Below are 24286 nucleotides of genomic sequence, written 5' to 3' on the forward strand. Positions count from 1 at the left end.
GCGCCTACAAGGTTTGATCTTGATTTGTGTGCGCAGCGCGTACCCAGACCCGCCAGGGCGGGTATCTTGGCAAAGGGCTTATTTACGCCGTGACCCTCGTGCGTTAGGGGGGGCTTTGTGTCGCGTGTAACTGTCTAGCTAGCGCCTAGGGACTCTCGCCTCCGGATCCTCGGCTCGCTCAGCTCCTCCTTCATCATCCTTCAGCGAGACGCGTGCCGCCAGTTCCTCGGGGGATGGAGCGGACCGAGGTGCTAAAGCCCCGCACCCTGGCCGATCTGATCCGCGTCCTGCACCAGCTCTTCGCCGGCGAGGAGGTCAACGTGGAGGAGGTGCAGGCCGTCTTGGAGGCTTACGAGAGCAATCCCGCCGAGTGGGCTTTGTACGCCAAGTTCGACCAGTACAGGTGAGCGCGCTCTCGCCCGGCTCTCCGAGGCTCCGCAGCGCCGGCCTCCCGGCCCAACGGCGGCCGGCGCGGGAGGAGGGGGTTCGACCGCCCGAGAGCGCCGGCGGCTCGGCGCCCGCCGCGCCCACCCTCGCGATGCTCCCAGCCCGCTCCCGCACCCCAGCGCCGCGCCTCCGTGCCCGCGAGCCCTGGGGCCTGCGCCCGGCGCTTTGGGCCGAAGGTGGGTCCCACTGGCCCGAGACTGCGACAGGCTCCCGGAGGGGAGGACACCGCGCGGCTGCAAGTTTTCTGTTCTCTTCTCGTTGATCGACCGCTCGGCTGCCGAACAGCCGCTCCTCCTCCGAACCTTGGCGTCCAGAGCAGTAGCCCTCCACCCCCACCCCCCACCCCGCTCCGGAGACTTCGCTCGCCTAGTCCGCGGAGGAGATGCGGGGAGCCCCTGGGGGCTGGACGCCCTCAGGCTCGGACTGGCTGGATTAACCCGGGGTGCTCCTAGGAGAAGGTCCAACAGCGGTCCGGAGAAAGGGGTGACCGTGGAAGACACAATTAAGCGACATTACTTCTCCCTCGGTCGCCTGCAACCAGGCGTCCGCCGGCAAGCATTTTTGCTAATATAAAATAACGACCTGGGAATGTCAGCTGCTATTTTTCAGCCTATGCTGATCCCTCTCCCAAAGCAAGTTGTCTCCACCGACTGTGGGTTTATTTAAACCCACTGTTTTGGTTCTCAAATGAGAGCTTCTCTTTCAGCCCCCAGGCAATATGCTGTTTCTTATCCTCTAGATCTGAGCGTCTGGAATGTAAATTGAAGACCCCTGCTCCTCAGCTGTGCTAGAGTGAGATGAACGGGTGGCTGCTCATTGCAGCCCTGGCTTGGAGATTAAGTAAAATTGAAACATGAAGCACTACCAATCCCCTGGGGAGAGGAGTAAAATTTAATCACCCAGAAGAGTGAGGATTTCTTTTACCGAAGGGTAGCCAGCGCTTCGGTCATAATGGTTGGTTAGGTAGGTTGGTCATAATGGTAGGGAGGGCTCTGGTCCTCTTCGGATCACTTGGCACGTGAATTAACTTATTACCTTGCAGAGGTTCTGTGAGATAGGTGCCATTGTCATCCCTGTTTTACAGGGGAAGAAGAGTAGGCAGTGAGAAGGTTGGATTACCTGCGTAAGAACTAATGTCCAGGATTCAAATTAGCATTCTTGTTCGGGAGCCTACACTCTAAACCACTGCTAAACTTCCTATAGACATAAGGTGCCATCATAGTTTTCTTTTACCTAGATTTATTATTGACCAAGTGAAATCAATTAACCAGGGTAGCTTGTAAGAGCTTTTAATCTGTAGAACAAGGGCATTTCCAAGGCCTTGAATTTACCTTGACGGACAAGCTCGAAACCACTTGATACCTTTGGGTAGACTTATTCCACAGGTTTCTGAAGCACCCCTCAGTAAGATAATGGGTGTAGTCCTGCAGTTGGAGGAGGGAGGGAGATGGGAGAACAGAAATCAATGCCATCATGGCCTTGGGAAGGCCAGTGCAGAAGAAGCAACACAGAGTAAGTGCTAGGCAGTAAATTCTCCGGAAGAAGCCCCAGCAAGAGGAGGACCCTAAGACTGGTGGAAGGAGACTGGGATCCCTAGTACAGAAGCGTTTCCCAGGGTCAAGGGCTATGTGTGCGGCCCCTTGCAAATCATAAAGGGCTGCAAAGTAAGGATAACTGTCCTCTAATCCATTAATCAATCTCAGGGACCCTGCTCTGCCAGCACCTGGCCTCTAGCCCAGGGGAGGAGGGGGTGTGTGGGGCACAGTGAGCAGATGACCATGTGAGCAAACAAAACGGGATAAAGATTCCTTTCCTTAAAAATGAGTTTAAATAAATGTCTTAATTACCTAACTTTGTTAATTAGATAGCGTCAAGAGAACCCGCTAGACCAAGAGAAGCTTTAAAGTTGATTTTCTGAGGTGGGGTGGTGTGGGTGGGGTTGTTTTGGTTTGAGATTTTTGGAGGCCAGTTGCTAATTTCTCTTCACTGTACAAGGTTTAGGGTATTATTTTACTTCACAAGTATAGTGACTTTTGTCCGGGTACTTAGGTCCCTCTGGAGGACTTTTCATTCTGATGCTTTTGAATGTGGATGTCATTTGTGTCTTGGCTGTAGTAAAACTAAGGAGAGTTCTAGAACAGCTATTTAATAAAACCTTGTTTCTCAAATTCTGGTTTAGCTACAGGGAGGAGGAAAAAAAGATAATAGCAGCATTCTTGCTTAGAGCAGTAATGTACTTTGAAAATACTTTCTGTGAGAAACTTTTATTCTTTTTATCAGTTTGAGGCTGTCACGTGAAAAATCAAGGAATTTGGGGTGGTAGGTTTTTTTTTTTTGGTTACCTTTTTCACGCCACTGATTGAAACTCAGCAGCTGTGAACAGTGATTAAAATACAAAAATGTCTAAAATGAACCATAGAAAAATATTTGTTTTCATTTGTGCTCAATTTCTAACTAGACAACCACATTTAAAGTTGCTGAGAGGTAAAAATAATTAACATTTGTAAATTAATGATACTGTATGACATTTTTCTCCCAGTGCTTGTCTCATCAAACAAATTCAAACTTCTGAAATGGTCTTTTTAGGTATACTCGAAATCTTGTGGATCAAGGAAATGGAAAATTTAATCTCATGATTCTATGCTGGGGTGAAGGACATGGCAGGTAAGACAGCTGCTCGTTTGGGTATTTATTTAAGTACTTAGTCCAGCACATGAAAAGTATAGTGCAAACTGGCCACGTGTCCGTGAGCACTAATAAATCACAAATTGTTCACAGTGTTCCCTAATCCCAGCAAAACTTCTCATGGGAATTAGCATGAGGGGTTTAGCATATACCATGTATGAGAGACCTGCTGCTCAAATGAGTGGTCAGTCAAAGGAGGTGGTGGTAAGTAACCAGCTTAATTTAACCTCTGTGTTCTCCGGAGTTAAACTTTCTATGGAATTATGCTAAAACTTGACCTTTGTGGTGCTTTGAAGTGTGTAAACAATTGTCAGGCCAAAGACCAAAGCATCCAGATGTGAAACTAGAAAAGCAATTTGGAAAATTTTCTACTTCAAGCTGATTGTTTATTTTCTTTATATAGAGATAAGGTAACTTAGGCTAATACCAGTTCTTCGTTCCTTAATTTTCCCTCAGCTTATGCATTTGCAAGTCTTACTACCAATCAAGTATGATTACCTCTTTAAGTAGGTCCTCCTCAGTCTTGAAAATGGTAAAACAAACAAACAAACAATAATCCAGACCCATTTTTGGTACAAGAAAGGAAATATGAATTTATAAGATTTTGGAAAGTTAGGTTTATAGAGGGCATTTACTTATCTATCTAGAATGAAGTTGTTTTCATCCTCTCAAAATTTTTTGAAAGCAGATTATATGTTAGGAGTAGGACAATGCTCTGTGAATTAGGAAGCAAGTTCTTATGGTACATATATGGGTTAACAGAATTCAACGTATGAAATAAATGCTGTAGTGTATACAAATTCATACCTTTTAATCAACCCTATAGCTAATACTACTTAATAAGCTTAAATACTATTTACAGGAATAAACTCTTTCCCCAAATCCAATTTGCTTTTTTATTCTCCCATCAATATTGGGAAGTAATCACAGGTAGGATACTCTAAATCTATAAAATGTTAACATTTTGTATACTTTACAGTATAATTTTCAGTTGGTCACACAGGTTCATACCTTTTGTCCTCCAGAAGAAAGAGAAAAAAAGCCTGAGGGGGAAAACACTGTCACATGACCTTTGACCTTCTCAACGTGATGCTGTTATTACAGTTATTATCATTATTATCCTTTCTAAAATTACTCTAATGTAGTTTTTAAATCAAGTTCTAACTGAAAAGCTGTATCTTGGAAATGGTTACTGGTTTTGTGTTTCTGTTATCAAAGTAGTTTTACAACAGGGTTTAAAAAAGTGAACTGTTCTTCAGTAGGGTTATGGATCAAAACTGTACCCCTTATATGCATCAACATGGAAAATATAGTGTTGCATTACTTTGCCCTGAACAATGTTGAATTATAAATTGATGACATTTAGAAATCCAGCTGAAATGGATATTGGCCTGGGAGGTATCCTACTGACAGTTTTGGCTGTAAGCTCTGGAGAGACTGTTACAGGTCTGAGTTCATCTACTGAGTTCAGTTGTTGTTTTGTGTAAATATAGCAGTATCCATGATCACACCGACTCCCACTGCTTTCTGAAGATGCTGCAGGGAAATCTAAAGGAGACATTGTTTGCCTGGCCTGACAAGAAATCCAATGAGATGATCAAGAAGTCTGAAAGAATCTTGAGGGAAAACCAGTGTGCCTACATCAACGGTAACATCCAATACATTTAACTAACTAGTGGGGAAAACCTTGCACACCCATCTGAAATATTGCTCTCTTACATTTGTGCAGTAGAGCATGGGTCCTGGAGGCATGATTTCATCTGCTTAGGAAGTAACTTAAAAGCAGTGGGTTTTGCTTTTTTTCCTTAAAGCTTTTGCATGTGGATGGTTGCAAGGAGTTGGACATGACGGTAACTAAACCATCCCCATGTGTGGAAGGGAATCACTTATTAAAAACATATGCATGCAGGCTAGCATCCATTGAAGAGTTATTTACCTACCAAGTCTTAGGACAGTTAGAATCAAATAGGAATTTACATAAGGAGAGTCTTTTAATAAAGGTGAGAGGCCAACTTGGAAGTATTAGTCTTTGATTAGAAAATGGAAAGAAATGTTCTGGAAGTGATTAAGAATGCTAGCTAGTCCCTGTTTTCCTAAAGTGCATACAGTATTCTCAGGAGAAACTTTATGAAGCACATTATTTAGCAATGATTTCTAGATCTCTGACAATTCATTCTTTCTCCTGAATATAATATGGGATTGAACGCTCTTCAGTAGAGGCAATGATTAACATCTGTGTTCCTAAAGGGCTTGGTAACTGCAAAAAGCTCCTCAAAGCTTCTATGAGATAACTTTTTTATTCCCATTTACAGATGAAATTGCCAACACATACGAAGATTAAGGTCACTCAGGATTTTAACCCAAAGAATTTGATGCCAAAGCCCACACTCTTAGTTGGGATGCTATCCCACTTATCTAAAATAAAGTATTACAGAGGTTTTTCTGCCAAAGCAAGTTCTTTCTTCTTAGATCTTAAGGTTAAGTATTGGCCTTGGTACGTGGCTTAATTTTGTTCATTAGTTTAAGAATGCAAGTCACTTACAAAGGTCAGATTGTGTAGGAACTTTTCCCCCATTCACATAACACAAGGGGGTTAATTCCTCAAGTGGCAGGAAACTCTTATTTGAGGTGGACTTCCTGAGTGGCGCTAAAGAAACTGCCTGCCAATGCAGGAGACATAAGAGATGTGGGTTCCACTCCTGGGTCGGGAAGGTCCCCTGGAGGAGGGCGTGGCAACCCACTCCAGTATTCTTGCCTGGAGAATCCCATGGACAGAGGAGCCTGTGGGTCCATGGGGTCACACAGAGTCACACACGGCTGAAGAGACATACATAAATACATACACATAAATAAATACACACACATAAATAGCAGGCACACGAGACTCCCAAGAGCAAGATTACCAGTACTCCTCACAATAAAGCCAAAAGCCTTTCAGAATAATTACTTTCCGCTAGAATCACAGAGTCATTGTGAAGCTACATTAGATCTTGGAAAACACTTAAGATTTTTTTCAAGGGTCTTCAATGCAAGAGACTGTGGGAACTGGTGTGCAAGCGGTCCTGTCTAAAGGGACAACATGACTATCAGCTCCAGTGAGATCATCCTGACTTTTTTCCGTAGAAGTGGGACATTCTGATTTTTTTTTTTTTTTTTTTTTTTGCTGCACCTCATGGCATGCCAGACTCCCCTGACCAGGGATTGAACCCATGTCTTGTGTACTGGAAGCTCACCATCTTTACCAGTGGACCATCAGAGAGGTCCTGGGAAATTCTTGATTTTTATGGGAAATTTTGCTAACCTGCAAAATACTGGATAAGATAAGCTAAATATTTCTGTAGACGTATTACTCAAAAACCACAGACTTTTAACCTTTGATTTTTACATGCAGGAAGAATGCTAGATATGGATAGTGATCAGAGGAAAGATGTTTCAAGTATAGGAAAGAGTATGAGTGAAGGCACAACCATTGCAAAGAATGAAAACTATGCAGGGATGGTCTAGCTGGAAGGGAAGAAGAATGGACTTGGATAGGAATAATAGGAGAGTAAAGCCAGATCAGGGCCTTAGCCTCCAAGACAAGCTTCGAGTAAGAGCTTTCTTTGGTCAGCAGAATTTTACTGGGAATGTCTTGATCAAGCAGTATGCGTCACAGGGTGAAGGTGAGGGAAAATGGGGCAAGGAAATCAAGTTACCTGTCTTAATAGGTGGAACGTGGACATTGCCTCGAACAAGCTGGCATCCATAAGTATCACCAAGAACAGTCTGGTATTAGTGTGACAGAGGGTATATCATTGGCAAAAACGAAAGGAGGGAAAAACTAATAATAATAATAATGTTGGAATTACTAACATCAGGGATCAGACATGAGCACTGGGGGCTTCTAAAGAATGGGCGACCTGTTTTTGTGGGATCTTTGCTTGAAATTGGAGGGGAAAGGCAATCAGTTCTTCGGAATGTTTCACTTTTGTTCAAAATTAAGCCAGTGTATTATAAAAGCATTGGCTATAAAATGGAAGGGTTTGCATATCTAAGAACTAAGCCCCATTTTTTTAAAATGAGGAAGACAGAAGATCCTGGAAGTTCTGAGTTGTTCAAAGGTAGTCAGTCTAACTGGGAGTAGAATCAAAGACTTCTGTTTCTGAGCTATGTTGTTCTTTGTATGCAAGCTCCTGGAGCTAGATGATAAAGCGTAAGGCCAAATTAAGTGCCCTAAGGAGAAGAGGGCGTTGGAGGATGAGATGGTCGGATAGCATCACTGACTCAATGGACATGAACTTGAGCAAACTCCAGGAGAGAGTGGGGGACAGAGAAGCCTGGTATGCTGTAGTTCATGGGGTCACAAAACTCGGGCATGACTTAGCAACTGAACAACAACTAACTACACTAATACCCTGAGCTCCTTCCTTGATTCACCTTCCAGCTGTCTCTCTACTATAGAAATTTCTTTATCCACAGGTATAAAAGTACTGTTTTGTTTATTTCGGTCTCTTTTTTTTTTTTTTTGTTTAGATAATTCTTTTTTTTTTTTTTTTTTTTATTATTATTATTTTTTTCCAGTGGGTTTTGTCATACATTGATATGAATCAGCCATGGATTTACATGTATTCCCAATCCCTTGAAGACACCTCCCCTGGGCCTTTTGACCTCCTTCAATGTGGATTGGCTGGCCAGGTCTCCCCCCTGGGTCCCCTCACACCATCCAGGCTTTCCATTTCCTCTCTCCGGGCGCCTATTCCCTCATTTCCTTATCTCATGCCTGCTTTCTCTTGGGTTCACATGCTTGTTTTGGTAGCACAAGTCTTCCAACGGCCCTGTGAGAAAGGGTACACGGAAGATAAATTTTTGAGACCTTTTATATCTAAAAATCTCTGTCTTCAACCCTTATGAAATCATGACCTGGCAACCACTTTTTCTCAGAACTGTAAAGGTCATCCCTTGTCTTTTAGTTTCCATTCTTCTTGTTGAAAGCCTGGTTCCATTCTGATTCTTGAATATCTCTGTGAATCCTATTTTTTCTTTCTAGGAACTCTTGAGGCCTTCTCTTTGGGTGTCTTTTGATGCCCTTTGTTTCATGACACTCGTGCTGGGAGCTCACGAGGTCCTTATGAGCTAGGAATTCACATTCTTCAAAATAATGTTCTCAGGTCGTTTCTTTGATTTTGCTATTGTTGTGTTTGTTTCTGAAACTACTATGGGTCAGATATTAAATCTTTTGAACTAGTCCTTTGGTGTTTTGGGGTTTTTATCTTCCCTATGTTCTATCTTTGGCCCTTTGTTCTTTGAGTCTTCACAGGTTTTTCTTCTAGCGCTTCTATTCAGATTTTTATTTCTTCTCTTTATATCTATGAAAGCTCTTTTTGCTCTCTAGCCCTTTTATGGTATTCTCCTCTTATCTCTGTCTCTAAGCGCCAGGTGGCTTACAGGATCTTTGTTCCCCGACCAGGGGTTGAACTCAGCTCATCACAGTGAAAGCACTCAGTCCTAACTCCTGGACCACCAGGGAACTCCCTCTCTCTTGTTTCTATGAGGATATTGATGTTTTTGGTTTTGTTTTTTTAAGCCTTCTCATGAGTCGTGTCTGTTTCACGTTGCCTTTTTTTCAGGTTGCTCTTGCCTCTGTTATACTAGAGGCTCTGCTCACATGTCTGGTGGCCTTGACTGTGTGCTAGCATTTAAAAACCAGGGACACAAAAGTTAATTGGAAGCTTTCACACATGGATGGTGTTTGTCAACTGGACTTCACTCTAGATCATCTGGTAAAGCTTTTCCTTGAGGACCAACCAAGGGCCATATCTTCAGGACTTTTTTCTTGAGCTGATCAGATTCTCAGAGAAACTGCTTCCCATCTGTTGTCTGGAGAAGAAATTCCCATCTGGCAGCATTTTGGCAATTTTGTGATGAAGAAAGTGGAGATCTTACCACTCAATGTGTAAATTTTCATTTTAGTCACCAGTTTTTCACCGAGTATCCGCCGGTTCTGAGTTCATCTGCTATACTCTTTCTAGAGAATAAATAGATCTCTTCTACCAGGGTTAGAGGGGAGGGGAGGGAGACATGATGAAAAGAGTTTGAGGCTAAACTTCAGATAGACTTCAACGAGTTCTTTATATCTGAAGCCCGTCTTTACCTTCATTTCAGGAAGTGTCTGTGCTGCCAGCCTCTGCGCTGTTTGTCAGTTTCAGGATATAAATCAGGTTATTTCTTGGCCATGTCCAAGCATAACTGAGGATTTAGCTTTCTCTCCTCTGCAAAGTCATCCATCTACTTCTGTACTTTTAATTTTTTTAAGAGTTTTTTTTTTTCACTTTAATAAAGATGTTTTTTCTTTTCCTTTTATCTTTATATGTTGATGGCTTTTTAATTCTTCCACTTCAAGAAAGAGCGTCTTCAGGAAAAAAGCAGAGTGTCATTTACTCTTTAACTAGAAGTTCAGTTATAACTAGTTTTTAATAATTCCATATGTATTGGTTGATTTAAGATTTGGGGTGATTAACAAAATTTTTACCTAAGTCTATCATCTAAGCCCCTTCATCTCTCCATCCCTCTTGGATATTGTTTAGATTCCATTGGCTTACATCGAGTAGAGAACATTAGCCATACAGAGCCTGCTGTGAGCCTTCACTTGTACAGTCCGCCTTTTGACACGTGCCATGCCTTTGATCAAAGAACAGGACACAAAAACAAAGTCACCATGACATTCCATAGCAAATTTGGAATCAGGACTCCATTTGTAAGTATAATTTCTCTCTCCTATATTTGAATGCTTTGTAGGTTGACAGCATCACATGGATACATTGCTTTTTTTGTTCTAGATATTATTTGAATTATTTAAATTCTTAAGTTGAAGTATAGGATGAGCCTTAACTTGGGGAAAAGGCCTGCTCTATATTCTCTTACTTTCTTTAATTTCAGAGACTATACTTCCATTTATTAAAAAGAAAAAGCTTAAATTAGCTGCAAAGAATTGATTATTGAAAGATTTCAAAATTTATACTTATTACTAAAGAAAATATCTCATCGTCATTAGGGAAATAAGAGTGAGAACTATATTGATAAATCTGCCGCTGCCATGACTTCATGTCCGTAGGTCTGATCTGCTGAGACAACACAAATAACTTGCGTAGTTAACCTTTGCAAAGTTGAGATTCTATTCTGATAACGTGAATAAAGAAACTTGCCTGTTTTGATTCCCAAGTTGCTTTGTCTTTGAGCAGTGATGGCAACCAACAGTAACATGCTGTGGCAGTCTTCTACCTCTGAGGTCAGTGGGCCATTCAGCTGAGGGATCTTTAGTTAGTCATGGGAATGCCCAGAAATGCACAGTTCATGAAAAGACTGAATATCCTTATCCATCTTAGGAAAGTACAGCCTTTGCAAGAAGCCAGGGCAGAATTCTCTCAACTGATTGCCCTGCTTCTTTTCTTGCATTCCAATCCCCAGGAGATAGATACTCTTATCCCAGGAACAAAACAGCAGAAGCTTCATTGCCATATACTGAATTTTCAAACACTGCTAGAGAAGCAGAACTACTTAGAACAGGCAGAAATGTCTGATGGAAAGATCCCACCCTGCTTTCTTTCTTTCTTTCTTTCTTACAGGCAACTTCAGGATCACTGGAGAACAACTAAGGGGCACCAGACCCTCTGAGGTTTTACTTTAAGGTCCAGTGAAGTTTCACCTCGGACAGGAAGGTCTCCTACCACTTGCCTGTCCAGTAATACACTTTACAAGGCCAATATTAGATCTACCATAAGGCAGATGCTAATTATGAGGGATTAAGTAAGCAAATAGTGCCCCGAGCTACTATAGAAGAAAAATCCCACTAAAGATAAAAAGGCTTATGATTATAAAGGTCAAATCAAGCTCCACTGTTTTTCCTGCTAAACCCATCAGAACCATACTAGGAATGTCAATGATGGTTTTTATAGTTTCTGGAAACACTTTGGTCTCTGGATTGTAATTAGCAATAAATAAAAGCAAGATATCAAACCACCCACCTTGTTACTTGGAAGGCTAAATGTAGATGTCTTCAATATACTTTGTATGTTCTTAATATTTGAGGAGAACTTTTTGAATCTGTGCATTTTATTTTTTCAATCTTATTTTACAAATTCCTGTTCTATAAATAATAGGGTAGTAGATAGAGAAACTTAAGGCACTTTGCCATTTGGTAATTAAATGAAGGGCAGAAGATTTCAAAAAGTACATGTACCCAAACCCACAACAAACTAAAACTATGAACTCAATGTCTAATGTATCCAGTGGTGAGAGACTTTGTACTGCTGCCAGAATTGCCAAATAATTTTAATAAAGTTGGGTTTGAACATAATTCAAAGTTTTCCTTCTCTTTAGCTTGATCAGAATTTCGTATGATTCATGGCTTCTTAGATTTAGGTAGACTACCAAAAGCACTGCAGAAGATGCTTTTATGATATAAGAATATAAGAAGGCCTAAAACCGCATTCAAGAGGAACTTACCTTTGGGGTTTTTTATATGTGTTCACCAACTGGCCAGAGATAGCAACCCAAGGGTCTCTGGCCCTAGGGCGGCTCATAGACATGATCAGTTTTGCCTGAAAATTGTCTGTGGGGCCTGCATGTGTTTATATATGAATTAGATTTCAACAGTTAAAAACTGGGGATTTCACGGAAGGAGGAATGGACTTTGAAGTGTCTGGCAAGATTGGACCTGCGCTGCACTCGTACTGATAGAAGTTAACTGTGCTGGGATCTGCCCCTTGGATGGGGCCGCCTCCCCCATCTGTGGCAATCCCCATTTTCCCTGTTTCCTTTGTGTGTTTCCTGCAAAGCCCACTCATGCCTTTGAGTTTGCTGCTCCCACGGTAGGCAATTTTCTTACGAGTAGCTGTCATAATCGTGGGTTTTGTTATCTCTGGTAACTGAATTAGAAAGTAAACTCTTTTGAAGATACTTCTGATTAGGCCATTGATTGTGGAGTCTCATAGAATTATTTACATCTTTATACCTTTGCTTCCTCTCACTTTTGAGAAGGATATTAATGTTTACTGACATCAATGTCTAGTTGGTGCTAGTCGTGAAGAATTCACCTGCCAATGCAGGAGTTACTGGTTCAATCCCTGGGTTGGGAAGATTCCCTGGAGGAGGAAATGGCACCCCACTGCAGTATTCTTGCCTGAAAATTCCATGGGCAGAGGAGCCTGGTGGGCTGCAGTCCACGGGGCTGTGAAGAGTCAGATGAGACTGAGCATTTAAAATATACTTGGTGTTATTATAAGTTGTTAAGATGTACTAACAAATTGAATTCCAGAAAGCTCTTCCTTATGAATTAAACACTGGATTGATTTCATTCTGCTCTAACACTACCACAGACTCACTTTCCCACAGCCCTGTTGGTCAGGAGTCAGAAGCTTCATGGCCTCATGTGCAAGGCCCATGTCAGAGGCTTATCTTTTGGTGTGGGTTCATTGATCATGTACTTGGACGAACTGGTTGATGAATGAAGGGCTTTTACCTGTGTTTCATGTGAAGGGATAGCAGTACGTTTAGTAATGGTGCTTAGTCTTTATTTATTTATTTTTTTACTACTACCACTTTGAAATCTCAAACGCTAAAAAAGTCTCCAGAAAGACCAACACACAACAGATTTGCTTACAATTTCAGAAAAGATTCCTAGACCCTGTGAAGGCCCTTAGAAGCCCCAGTTAAGAGCTTTGCCACATATGAGGCTTTCCCAAGGCTCGTGACAAATGGTGGCTATTTCACTTCATTTTCTGAGCAAGCTGGGTTACTAGTTAACCTGTGAAAGTTACAGGAAGGTTTCTAGGAATCACCAGAGGTTGATGCTACCTTGTCTGAGGCACATCCACGTAGTTCACAAGGTCAGTTCTCTCTAAAGACATGAAAAACTGCAGTCTTTCACAACTTCAGTTATCTAGTTTGTAGGTGTTTTCTTTATAAAGTGTATGTGGGTTAGTGAAGTAAATCAGACACAGAAGGACAAACAATGCATGATTCCACTTACACAAGACGCCTAGAAAAGGCCAATTTACGTAGATAGAAAAGGTAGCCTAGAGGTAACCAGAGGCTGAGGGGTAGGGAGTGGCAGGGGATGAGAGTTACTATTTAATGGGTCCAGAGTCTCCGTTGGGGGTAATGAAAATGACTTGGGTATAGATAGTAGTTGTGCATACATAGCATTGTGAATGTATTTGGTATCACTGAATTGAACATTTGTGTATAGTTAAAATAGTAAAAAAAAAAAAAGTGTATGTGGAAGTAAAGTTTGTGTGTGTTGGAATAGGTAAGACTTCCTGCCATAGAGAATGCAAATGAAATGAAAAGCACGTGGTGAAAAGTATCTTTTTCACCCCATCCTCAGGCTCTCAGTTTTCCTCTCTTGATGTAACCTGGCCCATATGACCACTCTCCTGTGCTTCCTCATTTACTTGTCCCCGTTACTTAGACACAGGGTAGCATTCTGAAGTCCATATGGTGCATTTACAAGGAGACTTTTCCATAGCCAGCTACAAGCAGTTCCCTCACTCTGTACTGATGGTTGCCTGTGTGGTATTACACTGTGTGAATGTGCCATAGTTTAACCCACTGGTCCTCCGCTGATGGACTTTGAGGTGATTTGTAACCTTTTACAATCACAAACAATTCTGCAATGAGTAACCATGTATGTGATGTCATTTCACAAATATCAGTGGACATGTCTTTATTACAAAACAGCCGCGATAACTCAGCCCCAAGAAATGAGGTAACAGTGGAAGGTCATGGCAAGCCACCCTAACTGGAGAGGGCCTCTCCGGTGTAGAACTTATCACCTGATGTCATCACTGTTCAATTCAGCCGCTTCCACATGTTCATTGGTCAAGTGTGTTCACGTTAAGCCTCCAACTGTCAGAAGCTTGACACTCAGAGAGATTCCTTATCACGAGCAGGAAAACCTGCGTTTTTGTGAGCAAACTGATGATCAATCTACATTCTCCCCATGCAGATCGGAGAGCTGACCCATTCCTGATGTTCCATTTTTGTTTGCTTTTTCACTCACTCCCCTTGATGAATGCTTGAAGATGTGACAGCTTCCTGTGCTTTTGAAAACATCCTTCAGTTTGCTTAATGAGGGCCATTTTACTGCTTCTTGAGTAATTCACAAAGAGATGTCAAGGATCTCAGAGACAGATCTTCTGAATGTGATTTTGAGCACTGATTTAAGCCTCAGTAGCCTGAGGGGGCCTTCTTATACAAGCTCAAGGAGATGGCCATCTGCTTGACATGTTTATGTCTGTATATCATATGATAGAGTGGGATGTATATTTACCTAAAAATGCAACCAGAAAAATTCCTTGTACATGAGGGGTAAAAATATAGAACTAGAAAGTAATCTACTGCAACTGAAAAGATTGATTAGCCTTCCATTCCATGGGCCCTCCTGGGCATGTCATAAGAAGAAAAAGTATCATTACAACAATAGATCACTGCCATACACCTTTCCACAAATGAAAGTATGATTCTAATGAATTTATGCAGGATTCATCTAACTGATAAATATAAAATAATGCTAGCATGAAATCATGAAGATGAAATGAGTGAGCATATTGCCAAACAAATCTTTTGATAAATGAAACTGAGGCAGTTGAAGTTAGGGTTAACCACTGCTCAGAGCAGCTTTGTACCAGAGTAGGTTCACACAGCCCCAAGGGAGATGGTATGGAGAAATTTCACAAGCTGACTGATAGATTAAAATTAACAATAATGGGAATATTTACACTGTGTCAATCTGTCAATACTACAAGTCCGAGTAGGTAGTTCTCTATCTTAAGAGAGTATGTTAAATATTTGAGAGCATACCACTATATCTAAACCTATTCAGTCAATTCAAAATAAAGACAAGGTTTACCCAGACTATTTAAATATACATTTTAATCCTTTCATTGTTACTGGACTTTTGCATACATAGAAAAATGTCACTTCAAAGAAATCCTTTAAATTGAGACAGAGATATTGTTTCTCCCCTCCCCATGTCAAAGACGGGGACATATAAGCAGACGTAGATAAAATCGTTTACCTAACGACACACAGCTAGGTAATGGAAAAAACAAAATAGACGTTGGCTCTGCCCAGGACACACTGAACCTTGGGCAGAAGAGCAAAACTATTAAGCAGGAACAGAAAGTTAATATGCAATGGTGGTTCTGTGGCTTTCGTATCTGTCAACTGGTTCTTGACTTCATAGCTAAAAAGAAAAAAAACCAAATACTCAGAAGGTACTCAGGCTGAAAGGGACATTGAAAAGTGAAAAAGTGAAAGTGTCAGTCACTCAGTTGTGTCTGACTCTTTGTGACCCCATAGACTGTAGCCCACCAGGCTCCTCTGTCCATGGAATTCTCCAGGCAAGAGTACTGGAGTGGGTAGCCATTCCCTTCTCCAGGGGATCTTCATGACCCTGGGAAAGGGACAATCTTTCCCCTAAGTGGATCTGAATTAATTATCCTGTCATAACACAACCCAGGAGTGAGCTGTGCTTCGCTCCTGCTTGTCTGACAGAGTGAGGCCATCTTCACTGGGACTGGTCACAGTTGTACTCTACAACACCAGACCAGTGTTCCAGGTTGTTTTCATCAGGACTCACTCAACTGCAAGTGACAACATGTGACCCAACTGACTTGAGCAAAATGAGGTCATATAACTGTCAAATCCAGTAGGTTCTCAGGCAAAGGTGGGCCAAAGGGTTGAAACAGCTTCTTGGTACTCGGACCTTGCTCTAGCATTCCTGACTCTGAAGTCTAACCCTTGTATAGGATGATTCCCAGTAATGCCAGGCTCACAGTTTCAATTCAGTTTTCGCAAAATAAGGTATTTCCTTACAATCTTTCTATAAAAGTTTAGGAAGTTAGCCATGTGGGTGCTCATTGCATCGTACACCCATCTCCAACCCGTTCACTATGGGCAGCAGCATATGAACTCGGCCCTGGCCCAAGTCATCTGGTTGCCTCTGGAGTCGGCTGGAGCCAGTTCCATCGAATCAAATGCATTAGTGTGGGGCATAAGGTCACCCAGGGAAGTCAGAAGGGGAGACTAGAGGCCAGGCAGACAAAATCAACAGATTTTTACCTCTTGGGAAGTCAACAGATATTTGTTGAATTAATGAATGAAGGAAGGAAGGAAGGAATGATCATAGCAACTAAACCACCATCACCTTTTTATCCCTGGTAACACTAATTTAGGGCTTCCCAGGTGGTGCTAGTGGTAAAGAACCTGCCTACCAATGCAGGAGATTTAAGAGACTTGGGTTTGATCCCCGGGTTGGGAAGGTCCCCTGGGGGAGGAAATGGCACCCCACTCCAGTATTCTTGCTTGGAAAATCCCGTGGACAGAGGAGCCTGGCAGACTACAGTCCATGGGGTCACAAAGAGTTGACACGACTGAGCAACGAACATTACTACTCTAACACTAATTTAAACCATTCAGTGCTAGCTATTTTTCTTTGACTTACTAAGGAAATTTATAAAACACCCCATCCCTCCAAAGACAGGAATTTATAGATAGACTCCTGAGTGTGCCCCCAAAGAAAGCTCCAATATATAAATATCCTCCATCAGTTCTTACCCATGAATAACATTTTTCCACCAGAATTGCAGCCTTATGTGATAGGAGGCAAGCAGACTTTTTTCACTGTCCCAGAATCTCGCTAAATCTTAAAGTTGAAAACAAACGATGTCGAAAATGTCATGCACTAAAGTGAACAGAAAAAGTCACTAGGAGGCAGGATCAGGCATTTCTCTTCAGGGCTTATGAGGAGCTGTGTCTCCCAGCCGTAGCACCACCCCATCACTCCTTCCCCAGCCTGAATAAAGCAAGGCTGAAGAGTTGCAGTCTTGGCATTGCCTCTGAGAGTTCCTCAAATCCCTCTCTTTATGTTCATTCCTAAATCTCTCTTCTCTCTTTAGTTGCTAAGTTTTGACTCTTGCGACCCCATGGACTGTAGCCTGCCAGGCTCCTCTGTCCATGGGATTCTCCAGGCAACAATACTGGAGTGGGTTGAAGTTTCCTTCTCCAGGGGATCTTTCCAACCCAGGGATCGAACCCGGGTCTCCTGTATTGCAGGCAGACTCTTTACCAACTGAGCTATGCGGGAAGCCCATTCCTATGTCTACATGAGTGCTTAAGTCTGTTAAGACAGCATTCCAGCTGCTGCTGGGCCCACCTCTCATGTAGCTCTTCCCTGTCCCTCCTCTAGCTCCCTCTTCCCCTCCCCAGATGTTTCATTCAGATCTTAGGCTTCCCTGCACGCTCCTCTTTCAGGTCCAGCTCAGATACCAATTCTTTCAGAAGTACCATGGGCATGCGTGCCCATGTCACTTCAGTCGTGTCTGACTCTGTGACCCCCTGGACTGTAGTCCACCAGGCTCCTCTGTCCCTGGGATTCTCCAGGCAAGAACACTGGAGTGGGTTGCCACACCCCTCCTCCAGGGCATCTTCCCCACCCAGGGACTGAACCCGAGTCTCCTGAGGCCCCTGGGCTCCCACACTGCAGGCATATTCTTTACTGCTGAGCCACCAGAGAAGCCCCAGAAGCACCGCAGGGAGAGAGGGTCTCTCTGTCTTTGGGCTTCCACAGAATGTCATTTTCATTTTCTTGTAGCTGTGAAATAAAATCCACACTTTATAGCAAGATAAGAAACATTTAAACGGGAAAAATGTTCTCTACCCTTCGCTCTCCTCTCTCCCCACTACTGTATATTGTATATCTGAATTATGCATCAGTCAAACCTCCCCTACCGGCAGAAACGCCTCCTCAAAGAGCCACATTCTCCTAGCATCAGCAAGACAACTGAAAAGATAACATTTCTTCTTGATTTTGTAAGGGGCCTCGATGAGGCTTAGCTCTGGATTGTATAAACTCAATAATACATCATTTAAAGTATAGTCCTCTGTCTTAGAAAAACTTATCTGGCTGTGTCTTGACTTCCAATGGATGGAACAGTTCTCTGAGCTTTCTGAGGTGTTTCCAGGTTATAATCTTCATATATGGCTCAAATAAAATGTGCCATTTCTTCCTTAGGTTGACTGATAATTTATTCCTCAATGTAGCATTACTGCATTGTGCTCTAGGTTATAGGAATTCATTTGTGTCCTTTCTACCACCAGATAGCAGGCTCTCAAGGTGCTGGACAGTCACTTAGGCAGAGTTCCCTTTACTGGGCCCAGCTAATTCTTGTTGCATTGAGCTGTAGCAAGACAATTTTTTCTTTTTTACAGAATATAATTTGTGTCTTGTTTTGCTATTGTACAGAAATGAGAAAGAATATGGGCCATTGAGTTTCTTTTTTTTTTTTTTTTTTTCCTGATTGTGCCTGCCTTTGAATTCTCTTGCTTCAGGGGATAAAGAAGTGACTTCAGACAATTTCTCCTGGCCTTTTTTTTCCCCCAAAAGCCTAAACTGATGAAGAGATTATGCTGAGTATTCAGGAGTTGGGTATGATGGGGATTGGGCGTGGTAGCTGAATGGGAAAGGACATGGTTTCTTTTAGAAAGACTTGCTCCTTATTCCCTGAAAGTTTTTAAAGAGTGGATTTATGGTGCACTTAGGAAGGCTGGACTCTGAGAGCTAGCACAAAGCAGGCTCTTTCCAGGGACTATACAGACTTAAGCAATGAGCTTATCAGTGACGACAAAGGTAAACTGAAACCTGGAAGTATTTACTTTCTCAGCAGCACAGAGGCTTCCTGAATTCTTGTGTAATTCTGAGAGGGGGAAGGAACTGCTTCCAGTCAAAACCTAAGAGTGAACTTCTCACCAGCCTGGCACAATATTGGCCAAGAGTTGGAATTACTTTGATTCACAGAAAAATGAAGTAATAGCGCTTCCAGTGTTGGATAAGAGCCTGGCTGCTGTGACCTGAATGCTGAGTCAAAAGGATTTTCTTTCAAGATGGGTTCAGATTCATAGACTTGCAGTCCACTGGACCCTGGGGCAAGAATCTGCTATAAACAACTGGGTTTCTAACTCAGAAAGGGCCCAAATCATGAGCAAAAATAGCAGAGATTTTATAAGAATAGAGAGCCATGTCATCCAAGTGAAAAAATAGATTTATCTAGAGATTGCTGTTGTTTAGTTGCTAAGTCACATCCAACTCTTTGTAACCCCATGGACTGCCAGGCTCCCTCTGTCCATAGGATTTTCCAGGCAAGAATATTGGAGTGGGTTGCCATGCCCTCTTCCAAGGGATCTTCCCAAGCCAGGGATCGAACCGTGTCTCATGCATTGGCATGCAGATTCTTTACCTCTGCACCACCTGAGAAGCCCCAAGAACACTGGAGTGGGTTGCCATTTCCTTCTCCAGGGGATCTTCCTGACCCAGGGATTGAACACATCTCCTGCACTGGCAGGTGTATTCTTTTACAGCTGAGCTACCAGGGAAGCCCATTTAGAGATACACACATTCCATAAGGACTTCCCAGGAGGCGCTAGTGGTAAAGAACCTTCCTGCCAATGCAAGAGATGCAGGTCCCATCCCTGGGTTGGGAAGATCCCCTGTAGAAGGGCATGGCAACCCATTCCAGTATTCTTGCCTGGAGAATCCCATGGACAGAGGAGCCTTGCAGGCTACAGTCCATAGGGTTACACAGAGTCGGACATGACTGAAGCGACTTAGGACACACACACATTCCATAAACAAAATGTGGTTCGTCTCAAAAGACGAGAGCAACTCCAGGGCATGGGGTCGTCCAAGAAAGTGAGAGCAGTCAAGACAGAAACAAACTCCTCAGGAAGAGTGTGAGCCATTTCAGGAGGTGAGACTCTAAAATACTGGGTGGTTAGTTTTAATGGGCTGGGTGATTTCATAGGCTAATGAGAGGGATGATGATTCCAACTATTTCAGGGAAGGAACAGAGTTTTCCAGGAATTAGGCTGCCACCCACTTTTTGGCCTTTTATGACTTCCCAGGTGGCGCTAGTGGTAAAGAACCTGCCTGCCAATGCAGGAAACATAAGAGATGCAGGTTCAATCCTTAGGTCAGGAAGATCGTCTGAAGGAGGGCATGGCACCCCACTCCCCATGGACAGAGGAGCCTGGCGGGCTACAGTCCACGGAGTTGCATAGAGTTGGACACGACTGAAGTGACTTAGCAGCAGCAACAGCAGTGGTAAAAGAATCCGCCAGCTAATGCAGGAGACTCAGGAGACCCAGGTTTGATCCCTGGGTCAGGAAGATCCCCTGGAGGAGGGCATGGCAACCCACTCCAATATTCTGGCCTGGAAGATTCCATGGACAGAGGAGCCTGGCAGGCAACAGTCCATCTGATTGCGAAGAGTCGAACGCAACTGAGTGTGCAATCCCTGGTAATGGTCAGCCTCAGAACTGTCATGGCGCTGGTGGGCATGTCCTTTATCATATGCTACTATATTACAATGAGCATATAATGAGGCTCAAGGTCTGCTGGGAATCAAATCTGCCATCTTGGGTCTAGTGGGTTGTATTAGGTTGGTATAAACATAATTGTTGTCTCAGACCTTGAATTTTAAATCATTATAACTTAGGGTCAAACACATCTTTATTAATCAAAATAAGAACCATTACAATCAGCACATTTTTGCCAAAGAGAAAGAAGATGGTTTATTCCTGAAGCATAAAAATGCGTGCTTCAGGATTCAACGAACTTTTGGAAAGCATTTTCTGCCTCCTGCTGGTTGTGGAAGCGTTTTCCCTCCAAAAAGTTCTCAAGATGCTTGAAGAAGTGGTAGTCGGTTGGCAAGAGAGCGAGTATGACAGATGAGGCAAAACTTCATAGCCCAATTCGTTCAGCTTTTGCAGCGTTGGCCAGGCATTGTTGGGGGGCAGAATTGGGCCCTTTCTCTTGACCAGTGCCAGCTGCAGGCATTGCAGTTTTTGGTGCATCTCATCGATTTGCTGAGCATACTTCTCAGATGTAACGGTTTCACTGGGATTCGGAAAACTGTAGTGGATCAGACCATCAGCAAACCACCAGACAGGGACCATGGCCGTTTTCTGGTGCAGGTTTGGCTCTGGGAAGTGCTTTGGAGCTTCTTGTTGGTCCAATCACTGAGCTAATTGTCACCGGTTGTCACATTTAATCCATTTTTTGTCACACATCACAATCCGATGGAGAAACGGTTGTTGTTGTTGTTAGAGTAAGAGAAAAATGGCACTTTAAAACAACTTTTAAAATTTTCAGTCAGCTCATGAGGCACCCACACATCGAGCTTTTTCACCTCTCCAATTTGCTTCAAATGCTGAACAACCCTAAAATGCTTGATGTTGGGTTTCTGGCAATTTTTCATGTAGTTATAAGAGGATCAGCTTTGATGATGCTCTCAGTTGTTCATTGTCACCTTCTGTTGGCCAGCCACTACGCTCCTCATCCTCAAGGCTCTCGTCTCCTTGGCAAAACTTCTTAAACCACCACTGCACTGCACAGTCGTTAGCAGTTCCTAGGACTAATGTGTTATTGATGTTGTGAATTATCATCACTGCTTTACAACCCATTTTGAACTTGAACAAGAAAACACACGGATTTGCTTTTTGTCTAACATTATCTAATATAAAATAAGCAGCAAGTAATGTCATTAGCAAAAAAACTAAAGTGAGAAATGTGCATTAAAATGATGTATAATATAACCACATTTATTAAGAATGTATTCCAATATTAAATGGCAAATTTCAACAATGCAAAACCGTGATTGCTATTGCACCAACCTAATAACCAATTTACACCAAATCCACAAGGACTCTGTTATTCTGAAAGGGTTGTGTCCTGCCCACTTCCATCTTATTTCACAGGTATCAGGTGAGCCTCTGCGGACTATGGAGCTGAGAGATGCACTTAGTTTTACCCCCTTAAATACTTTTGTCACCAGAAAATATGCACTTCCTTGTTATGGCAGTTTCTATAGTGGTCATTCTTGGTCCCTGACAACAGGCACTTATCAGAGGTTCAAAATGTGCATTATCGTCAGCAAATACAGAAGTTAGCTATCAACTATAAACATGTGTAAATCATGGGGGGGCCTTCAATCCTTTGTCAGGAAGAAGATAAATAGATGTCATGAAATACCCTGGTATTTGAGGAACAACACCAGAAACTTTGAGGACAATAGAAAATTGGGGGAAAATATGACTTGAAAATTATTAGAATTTCCCAAACTTACTTTTGTGAAACATTAACTTTTTGTTCTTGGAAAGTATTTTCAGACAGTCCTCCCCCTAATACCTTTGCTTTTGGGAAAACTGTGGTGTTATCATTTATCTCTCTACCAGTGTTGAAATAAACAAATTAAATGTGCTGGGTGTCATATAAATTAGTTTTGTGTCTCTGCAGACTTTGTAGTGTGTGTGTGCTCAGTCATGTCCGACTCTTTGCGACCCTGTGGACCTTAGCCTACCAGGCTCCTCTGTCCATGGGATGGGATCCTCCAGGCAAGAATACTAGAGTGGGTTGCCATGCCCTCCTCCAGGGGATCTTCCTGACCCAGGGAATCAAACCCACAGCGCCTGTGTCTCCTGTATTGGCAGGCGTATTCTTTACCACTGAGCCCCCTGGGAAGCCCAGACTTTGCTGTTACTTTGGGGTAAATGGATCCTTAGTCTGTATAACACGTATGGTCTGGCTGAGCCTGCCGGAAGCTACCTGCAGAGACCTACAGGAGAAACGTTCACGGTCACCACCCTCTGCGGGAGATGGTGGAAAGGCACTGGACTGGCCAGGGGTCACTCTGCAGATAATTCCTCTCCAGATGGACTGCACCAGACTTTGGCAAGGCATTTCAGTCGGACTGTTTGCTGTTGTGGGTATCCAGCTGAAGCCAGAGGGCCAGGTCGTATCTGGAGACAGGGGTGAGAACAGGGTAGGGCAGGCTTTTCCTGAAGGGAGTGTCTGTTTTTTCGCAGTCATTTTGGGAAGAAGTAGGTTCTGGCTGAGAGAAAGAGAAGGTGGGCCACAGACTAAAAGGGGGTGAGAAATTCCTTGCCCCAGCCAAACAGTGTAAGTGTGGCACGATTCTGGGGATTTTTGTAGGAGGGCAGGGCTGTTCCTTCCAGGTAGTGGTGGGAGGCAGCTCTTCAAGGGGCCTCAGGGCAGGTCCGAGCCTGAGGGCTCCAGAGACCACATCCCGCAGCACCGTGAGGCTCTGTACCACAGGCAGTCCATTTCACTGTGCCCAAGCCCTCAGTGCTGTCTTTTTCATTTCGACTTAGTTTTTGCTGCGCCATGAGAGATCGAAGGAAGATTTGGGTTGGATCTGCAAAGAGTCCATGGCAGCCTCTCCCTGAGGTCAGAGCTGGGGGTGCAGTGATGGGCCCAGTGCTCAGTAATCTTTAAGCATCATTGGCAGCATCAGTTGGTGAGGCAACAAAGAGGAATAAAAGGAATTCATTGCACATATACAAGAAAGCATCTTGCACATTCTCAGAAATACCCAGGTGTCATTTTGCAAGAATCCAAAATCATGCTGGTAGGGTCTGGAAGCCTCATCATGCATATATATTATAGAATGTGGTGATCTAAGGTTACAGCTGCAGACTGGTGAGCAGTTTATTTTGGACCTAATGCATGGGCAGCATCCCATGAGAGGCAGGGCACCAGGCCAAGTAGGTCTTATTTTGTGCCCTCAAGCCTTGCCTTTCTTTTGAGATGCTTCCATTCCAGCTTCTGCTGCTATCACCCAGCTTGGTTTTCCCAAGGAACACTGCTCCCTGGTCAACACTCTGGCCTGAGCAAGGATATAAAGCTCAAATTTCTTGAATATGGTGCTATTAATATTTCAGTGCCAGATAAGTTAACTCATACTAAAATAATTAAAAATTTTACCTCAAAAAAGATCTGTAAGCAAATATTGAATTCTAATTAATTACAAATTACAGATGAATAATTACAAATTATTTTAGGTTATGTATTTGTAATTATTCATAATAAAATATTGGCTAAAAATACTGTATTAGAAACAGCATTGCACACAATGCAAAGTTTTTCAGTATGAAGATTCAGATCCTACAATAACTTCACAATCATGCTAGTGCAATTTCGCTGACATCTCTGAATTTCTCTTTTCTGCATTCCAGCTCGTCCCCACAGGCCAAGTACCATCATATTCTTGACCACAGGGTGGTGTTCTGAAAGGTTTCTTCTCTTTCTCATCCTAGTCAT

The 24286-nt window shown here is 42.9% G+C and overlaps 1 protein-coding gene across 1 annotated transcript; it reads left to right on the forward strand.

Moving 5' to 3' along the window:
- On the forward strand, nucleotides 1-11464 carry CDO1 (cysteine dioxygenase type 1). The gene is made up of 5 exons (XM_061158524.1): nucleotides 1-403; nucleotides 3034-3111; nucleotides 4626-4780; nucleotides 9696-9865; nucleotides 10734-11464. Exons 1-5 carry the CDS (start codon nucleotides 234-236, stop codon nucleotides 10761-10763), a joined length of 603 nt encoding a protein of 200 aa, XP_061014507.1. The 5' UTR covers nucleotides 1-233; the 3' UTR covers nucleotides 10764-11464.
- The last annotated feature ends 12822 nt before the right edge of the window (nucleotides 11465-24286 follow it).

This window comes from Dama dama, chromosome 12 (assembly GCF_033118175.1).
Source record: "Dama dama isolate Ldn47 chromosome 12, ASM3311817v1, whole genome shotgun sequence".
NCBI classification, from domain to species: Eukaryota; Metazoa; Chordata; class Mammalia; order Artiodactyla; family Cervidae; genus Dama; species Dama dama.

Coding starts and splice junctions, on each gene's coding strand:
- CDO1 (XM_061158524.1), top strand. CDS start 234: ATGGAGCGGACCGAGGTGCTAAAGCCCCGCACCCTGGCCGATCTGATC. Junction 3,112..4,625: donor TGGGGTGAAGGACATGGCAG/GTAAGACAGCTG, acceptor GTGTAAATATAG/CAGTATCCATGATCACACCG. Junction 4,781..9,695: donor CCAGTGTGCCTACATCAACG/GTAACATCCAAT, acceptor GATATTGTTTAG/ATTCCATTGGCTTACATCGA.